This window comes from Pteropus vampyrus, unplaced genomic scaffold (assembly GCF_000151845.1).
Source record: "Pteropus vampyrus isolate Shadow unplaced genomic scaffold, Pvam_2.0 Scaffold224, whole genome shotgun sequence".
Classification (NCBI taxonomy): Eukaryota; Metazoa; Chordata; class Mammalia; order Chiroptera; family Pteropodidae; genus Pteropus; species Pteropus vampyrus.
The window spans coordinates 500,763-510,566 of record NW_011889005.1 but is presented as its reverse complement, the minus strand read 5'-3'; the positions used below and the strand labels follow the sequence as shown (position 1 = coordinate 510,566).

Genomic DNA, 9,804 nt, shown 5'->3' with positions numbered 1-9,804 from the left:
TTAGACACGAAGACTCGATGTCTCGGGGGCTTTAGGTGACCTCGCAGATAAGGCGCATTAGGAAAAAGCCAAGCCAGGCACGGGGTCCCATCTCCAGGCTGATCGGGGGTTTTCAGCCCCGGGCGGCCTGCCTGTGTCCCCTTGCCTCCTGGTGCCCGCTCCTCGCCCCCACCCACCTCTCCCCTGCCCCTCGGTGAGGCCCGAACCTGCCTGGGAGAAGCCCCTCCAGTCTGTGCTGACCAAGCCCGGCGGCCTCCGTGCCTCTCGGCCGCTCCTGAGACAGAAGGACCAGGAGGCCAAGCGCCCCGCACGCCGCGGGGCCCACAGCTTCGTACCTGATCAGGGGCTGCTGCAGGGCCACCAGGGCAGCGTGGACGGTCACCGAGATCACCGACAGGTGGAAATAGTCGAACATGACGGGGACGTGGTGGTGCAGGCCTCTGCGGGGCTGGAAGTGCAGGCCCAGCGTGCGGCTGCTGATCATGGGGGCCCCCGCCCCGTCCCTCAGCCTGGAAGGCAAGCCGGTGACCCCGCGTGAGTGGTGGCCAGTCACCTGCTGTCACGTGACGGCCCCGTCCCGGGCCCCCCACCAACCCCTGCAACTGCTCTGTCCGGTAGAAATCGTTTTCCTCACAACTGGCAGATGAAGAAGCTGAGACTCGGAGAGGGAAGAGGGGCATCACACAGCTGCTCTCAGGCAGACGTGGGACCGTGCTCTGCTGCCCGGGACACCAAGCCCGCCCGCCGGGGACAGAGGGATGGCCAGACCTTCGCCAGGCTCGCCTCGACGGTGGAGCCCGCCCGCCCGCCCGCCCGCACGCCTTGCTCATTTGCTTCTCCCTTCCCTGCAGACGGCCAGCGCTGCACTTCCTGTGCAAGTCTGTATCATCTACTAGATTCCCGCCCCTTAAGGACAGTACATGTGACAAAGTCATCTCCACATCCCCAACACCTAGGACGGTTTGTGGCAAAATGCAGAAGCTGATCACGTGTTGGCTTATTAAGAGGAACGGTTGACTGACGGCTGGCTGGCTGGCTCCCCAAGCTCAAGGGCAGAGCAGTCTGGCAGGTGGCAGGCGGGGACTGCCCACCTGCTCTAACAGTCAAAGGCGGCCTGCGCCCGATGCCTAGGGGAGAACCCAGCCGGTGGTGGAGGCCCAACGGGGTGTGTGGTTAGGAAATGGGATCGATTCTTCCCCAAATGAAAACCGTCCGCTGCTGATCTCGACTCAGGAAACCAACCCCTGGGGCTCCCCAAGCCCCTTGGAACAGAGCACCCGGGCCCCCGGCTTCCAAGAGCGGAGCGGAGCGGAGTGCTCGGAGAAGACACACAGGGCGAGCGGGAGGTGAGAGCAGCACACGCCCAAGACCCTGCCCGACGGCTTCGCTCCGAAACCCTCGCTTAGAGCTGCTGAGCCAACGAATGCCAAGCGGAAGGGCCCGCGCGCGCACGCACTCACGCAGGCCCGCGGGATGCGGAAACCGACCGGGGAGACACCGGACGGGAGGGGCTCCCGAGTCCCAGAAAGTCACTAACTTTAGATCCATTCTAATTCGGACGACGGGTCTTTCCTGAGGCCTTTCTGTGAATGGCTGCAGGATGCTCTTCTCCTTAAGCCACGTGACAAGCTCGTGAGGTATTTGCTAGTCTCATTCCATCTCCAGACGAGGAAGTAGAGCCAGTCTGGCTAAACTGACAGGGTCAAAGTCACGAGGCAGAACTGAAATGCTGGGCCCACGTCCACCTGACTGGCCTGCGTCACCGCACGTCACTGCTTTGAACGCCTTCAGACACAGGCTCGTGGAATTACAGAAACACCTTAGGGCTTGAACGACAGGAGCGGAAAAACACATCAAAACCGTTAACGGGAACTTAGGCCGTATTAACAGGGGTAGAGAATTCTGAACGAGGGAGGTGACGGCGCTTTTGAGTTCTGAGATGGAGACACACAATTAATGGAGATAGAACTCGGTTTCACGGGGAGGTGTCTCAATTCACCTTGATGGCATTGAGAGGAGGGTGCCTGTGTTCTTTCAAAGGAACTAAAAATTGTCACACGACAAGAAAAAATGCAAAACAGAGAAAGATGTTTAACTGGGGATGAAGACATGACTTGACGTGTCTTGTTTATCTAAACCGCCATCCAGACATCCAAGGCACGAAAGGGTGGCTTGTCCTTTGAGGTAAAGAAGAATTTCCTGTTGGGCACAACTGTCCAGGGACAGAATGAGGTAAAAGGTGCGCTCCCCACCCTAGGCGAGCAGATGCGCACAGGCCTTTGCAGAGCAGCGAAGACAAACGTGAGGTCACACTAGAGGTCTCTCCCCCTCAGAACGACGGCCTTGGGGGGCAGGATAACGCTCCGTGGGGGGGGGGGGTGCTTTCCTGTGCATCGAAGGATGTTTAGCCAAATTCCTGGACTTTATCCGCTAAATGACATTAGCACCCACCCCAAGGCTGCAGCAATCAAAAGTGTCTTCCCATGTGAAGATGTGTCCGTGGGGACAGACTCGCCCCAGCTGCAGTGAGGCCCGCCGGAGGAGACGGCGGCCGAGGGCACTTGCGTCTGATGTTAAATGTCATGCTTCTGTGTCTCGTTCCCGCCCGGGTCTCCACGGTCCCCAAGAAGCCGCCTGCCCGGGTCATGATCGACAGCCCCAGGCCCACCCCGAGGATGTGCCACAGACGCCTTATTATCCTGAAACCCGGTCGATGAGAAAATATGGCTTTCTCGATCGTTCCGCAGCCTCTGCCTCCCTGCCCCTCTCGGCTAATCTTATAATCCATGAAAACTCCTGCTCTGATTAGGATTGAGTGCCCTGCATTGCAGAAGGCAGGTGACGCTCGGAAGCCTGGCCCCACTTGCAGCGAGGGAGCCACAGAGAGGAAGACGCCGACTCAGCAGGCCACGCGCGGGGCTGGGAAGGAGACCTCTGCAGTGAGGACCCTATAGTGACGCCGCCTTATAAACGAGGCCCCTGGGTTTAGGACGGCGAGGGGACTTGCCCAGCGTCTCATAGCCGATGATGGGCACAGGGCCTCGGCTGCTGAATGTCACGTTTTGTTGGGGTCCACCTTCTGCACACGGGTTCTCCACCAAGTGCTGTTTTCGTGGCGAGAAGGTCTCATTGTCTGTATCCACCATGACTGATCGCTAGTGCTGCCTGGTAGAGAGTGACTTCTAGGCTGAGGGTGGGATCAATGACGGGGTCCTGTGACCAACTGGAAGTACCCACCATGAAGCCATGGCTAACGGCCCTGAAGGAGGTGGGCGTAGGAAGCTAGGGCGCGGCGGGTCACTGAAATGAGTGGACCATGAAAGTCCAGATAGTGGGGGGGGGGGGGGGGGGTGGGGTGGGGATGGGAACAATGCAGTCACGGGCCTTTCTTCCGCATTTTTAGGTTAGGGAGAAGGCCAGCCTCTTGTGGGGCCGCCAAGCTCCACACGGAGCTGGAACAGATCCCGGGGATGGCGTGGGGAAGAGAAGGTTCCTCAAGCATCCGGCATCCCATGAAGGGGCACGCGGAAGTGACGAGGGCAGCAGGTGGCCAGAGGGGCCTGGGGGCCAGGCAGCAGTGAGGAACCTGTGTCATTGGGCCCGGACTGCGTGGCAGGACCATGGACAGAGGCTGCCGACAGCTCAGAGCCTGCACGTGGCCATCTATGCATCAGCAGGTGACTGTTCCCCATGTGCGGACACAGTCAGGTCTCCTCCGACAGCTCAACATGGCCACCTGTGGTTCAGATGCGCTCTGATTCGACTCCCTGGGTTATGAAACCTCCATAGCAACCAGACACAGGTCGGGGATGGGACAGTCCTGGAGAAGGGGCAGACAGTTCTGAAAGGCAGCCTGAACCTGGAAGGGCCTGGGGGACCGTCCTGCCGGCTTTAGCCCTTCAGCCACCGGCTCCCCATTCCCTGCAGCAGACGGTGAGGCATTTCCTGACAGTGCAGAGAGGGTCAGAGCATACTGAGACTCTGCCCAGAGAACAGAGGGGAGAGGAGTACCCCACCCTCGAGGCCCACCCCGTAACCTCAAGCCTCATGAAGGGATCTTCAGGTGAGCTTGTCCCATGTCCCCTAGAATTGTGAGAACACAGGTCCAGGTGCTCGATTCATCCTGCAGGCCTCCAGAGAGCCGCTGAGGGGGGCTGGACTGGCCTAAGAGCAAGTGAGCAGCATTGCTGGGCAGGGGTCCCCTCCAGCGAGGGATGAGGGCTGAAGTGGCTGTGCTCATTTTCCAGGGCCAGATGGGGGTTGACTGGAGAAGAATCTGCCATGAGAGCTTTCTGCAAAGAGCGAACGACCCAACCGTCGGAGGCATCACTGTACTGAAGAAATGGGGGGCAGGAGAGGGGTGCGGCCCGATGGGTACATCTCCAAGGAGTCAGCAGAACACCCAACAGCACAGGAAGCAGATTCCCCATCCACCCTAGGAAGAGCCCTGCCTGCGTGAGGCTGCCAGACAGGACACCCTGCCCTGTGTAGTGTCCCCCCGCCCCTGCGCCTGGTCCCGCAAAGCTCACACCCCAGGGTGGGGGTGGGGGCAAGAAAACAGGAAGCCGCCTGCCACACCCTGCCACCCCCTCCGAGAAGCCTGGGCTGGGGTGGGGTGAAGAACCAGGACAGCGACAGAGAAAAGAAGTTATGAACTGGATGAGAGTTTGGAGTCTATACACTTGTCTAGACTTTTCAATACCTAAAAAAAAAAAGACTGTTCATTTATTAACCAAAAAGCCCGGAGAGGCTCTGCCCTGACAGTTCACCCTGGGGTAGGAGGTGGCAAGGAACAGGATTAGAGGAGGCAGGGGTGAGGGGGACGCTGCCTCCTGCCTCGTCACTCAGCAGGTGACACGCAGAGCGATGCTGGAACCCGGCAGCGGATGCTCGTGCAGAGCCCTGGAACCTGGACGCTCGGAAGGGGCCTGGGGTTTGCCGCCCCGCACGGCCGTCGATCTAAGACCCGATGAGTGCAGCGTGGGAAAGGCACGGAGGCGGCAGACGTTAGAGCCACAAGGCCAGGGGCCCTGTGCGCGCAGGCTCTGAGGCGCCCGCCGACAACGCCCACAGTGTGTAAGAGAGGACAGGACTCGGCGAGCTCCGCCCACAGCCCTGGGTAAGCCGTGACAGTGCGTGCGGGACACCACAGCCGCCCGGGGCCTCTCCGAGGGGTGTCCCGAGGGCCGTGACAGTGCGTGCGGGGACACCACAGCCGCCCGGGGCCTCTCCGAGGGGTGTCCCGAGGGACCTGCCACTGCGTGCGGGGACACCACAGCCACCCGGAGCCTCTCCGAGGGGTGTCCCGAGGGCCCTGACAGTGCGTGCGGGGACACCACAACCGCCCGGGGCCTCTCCGAGGGGTGTCCCGAGGGGTGCCCCGGGGATGGAGCAGGGCGGCAGGGACAGGACACGATGACCCCGAGGGCGGCAGGGACAAGATGCCAGGACCCCGAGCCAGGGCTCCAAGGACACTCACTGCTGCTTGCTGTCCGTGAAGTGCAGGTCCACCTTGAGCTGGAAGCCGACTTCGCTTAGCGCCTCTTCCACCTGCGAGAGAGACAAAGTTCAAGGGACCTCAGGGCATCGAGTCCGGTCCGAGGGAAAAGCTCGGCTGCTCTTTTTCCCAGAGCTGAGGAAAGGGATCTACGCGATCTACGCTTAAAGCGGACTCCCCGGCACGCTCCGCAGACCTGTGGCCGAGCCGGAGATCTGGATTACACGCTCAACAGAAGGAAGCGATTTATGTGGTCAAACCTGGGAAAAGTTTCATTTGCAAAAGAAAAAACAAAAAAAAAAATGCCAGTACAGGGAGTTCTCTGGACGGCAGGATTTCCGAGAACCTCGTTCCCGGGTTTGAGCTGGAGCCCTTCTCAGCAGGAGTCAAGTGTTTCCTAGCGCCTGCTCGGGGGGCTGGGACAACTTGGCTGTGGTGTTAACTCTGCCCTCGGGCGCTCTCGCTGGCTGGCCCCACCGTCCACTGCCCAGGAGGACAGAGGAAGCTGAGGCCCGGGAAAGCGGAGTCGTCTCCCAAGGTGACTCAGCTCCCGAGGGAAGCAGATCCTTCATCTTTGTCTTGAGATGCACTGCACGTCACCATTCATACTTTAAGACGCTTCAGCATTGCGTGTCTTATCCGTGGCTACTGCTGTTCTCAGCTCTAAAAAAGGCCTGTTTCTGTTGACGAGCAGGGGGACCAATCTGTCCTACCTGCCGGCTTCTCGCACGCATCTGAAACATGGGACCCCACTTCCGCGCTCCTCCCACACGCAAGGCCACCACCCCTCCTCAAAGGGCAGCTGCTCCTCGACACCGGATCTCGCAGCTGCCCCCTCCGCAGGGGCTCGGGGCTCAGTGCCTGTCTCGGCCCCAGCCCCCGGCCGGGTGGAGCCCTTCACCCCGGTGACCCAAGAACCCACTTTGTTCTATCTTAGCATGCCACGCTTCCTATTATTTTTTGTTTCTTTGTTTAGGGTTTATACCTCGGAAGCCCGTGAGCCAAAATTCATCTTTTGGACACATTTTGTTTAGTCCTCACGAAGTTGCAAGTTGCAACTCATAAGCGGCAAACATTTAAAAATCAGGCAATTTAACATTTCTGTGGCAGGTTTCCAGATTGTAAGAAAAAAAATGGGGGGGAGGGGTGGAGAAAAAAAACAAAAATCTGCCTCGATCTGGCCATGCTGGACTCGCGTCTGGGACTTCCATGCAGATCGGGCCTGCAGAAGCCACTGTGGCTAAAATCCCCTGGCCATTTTCTTGCCCAGTGTCCCCAGGCATCTGGTATCATTAAGGGAGAGACTAATCCTAATTCCTTCTGGATCCTCAGCTCCAGGAATGGCGCCTGCCATGCAAAAATATTAATGTATCCTGAGGAATAAATAAAACTCTTCTACACCCTCCCCCTCCTCGTTTCTTGCCAGAATGTTCTCACCCTGCAGGAATGGAAATCTCTCACCCAAAGGCCCCCTTGGAAATAAGTCCCTGGCTAAGCATCACTCAGGCAGAGACATATGGATGGAATTTATCTTTAGGTCCCGGGGTTTAAAAATCTGTTAAAAAAAAAACACACAAAAAACAGTATTTACGAGTTAACATTTTGCTGGAGCCAAGTGCTAAGTATAACTTCGTCTCCTCGCTCTGTTTTGCATAATCGCAGACCGAGGTTTGTACACACAGCCCGAGCAGCACAGCCCCCGGCCATCAGCTCCCGAGAAGCGAGACTGGGGAAGCGCGCCCTCTTAGCCGCCCTCCCGTGAGAACTCCGTGTCGGCGCCGGCTCTGAACGCGCCACGATGCCTCTGGAACGAGGAGCGGTGCCCAGGGCCAGGCCGAGCTGGGGCTCGTTGAGCCTGGCGGGGACGTCGCTGCCATCGTGATAGATAAACCTTCAACTGCGAGAGCCTCCAGAACAAAGTCTGGCTTCCCCAACTATTCCTTCTACCTTTGGCTGCTGGCTTTCTGCGGCTCCTTCCAAACGCACACAAACTCGCACGCGCTCATGCGTGTGTGCACACGTGCACGGGGACACGCACACGGCTCCTTTCACTGTTCTGCCTGATCTCGGTGAAACACACCGCCTCCCTTCACGGGCCGTTTTCTGGTGTCAGGAGACAACTCGGCCTGGTGGACCACACAACGCCAGCGGCCAGTATTTGCAGAAGCGCGACTCGTGGCCGGCACGGAGCCGCCGCGGCCCGTGCGCTGTCTGCACACTGCCGATGAAACCGAACTAAGAAGCGGGGTCCCGACTTTCGAACAGGGAAACTGAGGCTCGGTGAGGCCGAGCCACTTCCCTACGCCCAACAAGTTCGATGAACTCTGCCCCTCTCCCTCCTCAGAGCACCGAGCATCTCGTTAACCGCTGCGCCGCCTTTGCCTGGGCCGCTGCGAACCCCAGGCTTGAATGTGGGGGCCCTTGCGAGCAACGGGCCAGCACTGTCCCCGCCCTGTGGTCTGCTACAGCCCCTCAGGCTTTCCCCGCCTCTCCCTTTTATTGTATTTTTTTTTTTTGCTCTGGCTCATTCTATTGCTATTTTTTCCCCTTTTTACTATTCTATGTATTTTGTGAGACTTCTCAAATCTTCCGGCGGATTAGACAGTGTTTAAAATAAAATACTCATCCTATTTCCATACTTCCCTATGCTTTGCTACCGCCATTAAAACACCCCGTCATCGAAGCCTAAGTCTTACGTCGTAAGCTGTTCTGTCCACGGCCATCCCATGCACTTACTTGTGCCCTCGCTGCGTGGAGTGAATTTTCTTCGTGTCCACTCTTACGACAGCACGTGGAATGGCGTGCTTGACGTACGGGTATTGTGCAAGCGTCTGTCCACAACGAAGCCTGTGGGCATGCATGACCCTGACCTCCAGGCACGTCCTTATAAACAGTGCTTGCGCCGTCATAAGCACACAACCATTCACGGGAAAAGAGCGAATGGACCCATTCCAGATATACGGTTTTTATGGGAATATCCAATTAACTTCAGTGGTCACCGATTTGTGTGTAATGATTAGCTATGACATTATTTGCTGCAATATTGATTACCCCAAACACAGCAAGAAATTATTCGCCTGTAGAGGTAAGTGAAAACAATACGTACTGTCAAATGCACTCCCTGTCCAACCTAAGAACTGAGGCTTGTTACAACCGCGTATGAACTGAGGTTGGTGCTGGGAAAATTAAACTTGAAAGGCTTTAAATGGTGGGAGCAAGAGCGAGATGGAGTAACGGCTCAGACGCGTGAGGGCGGTGCTGGTAAACATTTAACGACCGTCTCTCTGAAGGAAGACAAACACCCCCATTTGTAGCACTGCCAATTCCTGCGGTGTAAATATGTCCATAGCAACGGATTTCAGCTACCAAGGTGAAGTTGCTAAATGTGGAGTTGGAAAGGGATGTGTACCTCTGGCTCTCCAGAGCCGGCATGGGCAGGCCCCCGGCACTGCACGGGACACAGACCCCGGCCCCACCCCATGACCCAGCGCAGAAGGAGCCTGGGGAGCGAGGGCCCTGGCCCTATTCTCCTCCCTCCCCCTAGTCACCTGCAGGGCCTCTCACAGGCTGAACCCAAATGGAAACGGACAGGTGAGGGCGTCACTGATCCTATGTACTACCGTGCAGGTAGCCAGGCTCCAGGGCCCCAGGCAGGGGGCGGGGGGCGGAGAAAGGAGACAGGACGGCAGTCGCGAGACGGGCAGCTCAGCTACGTGGAGTTCGCTGCGGTAGTTTTGACTTCCGTCACCGTCACTGATGGCGTCAGGTTAACTGAGGGCAGGCAGGGCACAAGGGGACTGTGTCCTCTAGTGCAGCCTCCCGGCAGGGACCAGGGAGATGACATGGGACGGGAGACTCCAGTCCTGAGAAGCTCGCAGACTGGTAGGCACGCGGCGATGTTCTAAAGTAAGAACCATGCCATCCCGCCTTTCTGACCCAGCTCGGTGGCCCGCATCGCCCAGGAATAAGCTCCGCACTCCCTCCCGTGGCCCACAGTGCTCGGTGAGGCTGGCCGCCGACCTCTCCCACTTCGTCTCCGGCTCCTGCCCGCTCACTCACTGAGCAGGGCCCTGTGTCCTGAGCGCTTTCACTAGAATTCACCAACCTTGGTCCTGCCTCAGGGACTGTCCTGGCTGTGCTCTCCTCCACGAGCCCTCGGCGTGCCCGGCCCCGCCCCAGCATTTGGGTCTCAGCTCAGTGTTGGCTTCCTGGGCAGGTCCTTCCTGTCTGCCACTTGTCCTCCAGGGAATAACCTCCATCTTGTGTGGGGGTTGTGCCGAAGCTGAGCTCTTGGCAATCTCGTGATC

At 58.3% G+C, this 9,804-nt stretch overlaps 1 protein-coding gene across 1 annotated transcript in view; it reads right to left on the bottom strand.

The window, feature by feature from the left end:
• The window catches only part of FAM135B (family with sequence similarity 135 member B), a 119,279-nt gene that overhangs the window by 54,062 nt on the left and 55,413 nt on the right, over positions 1-9,804 (bottom strand). The window contains 2 exon segments of the mRNA XM_011373399.1: positions 336-509; positions 5,480-5,550. Of these exon segments, the coding sequence (XP_011371701.1) occupies positions 336-509; positions 5,480-5,550 (245 nt within the window).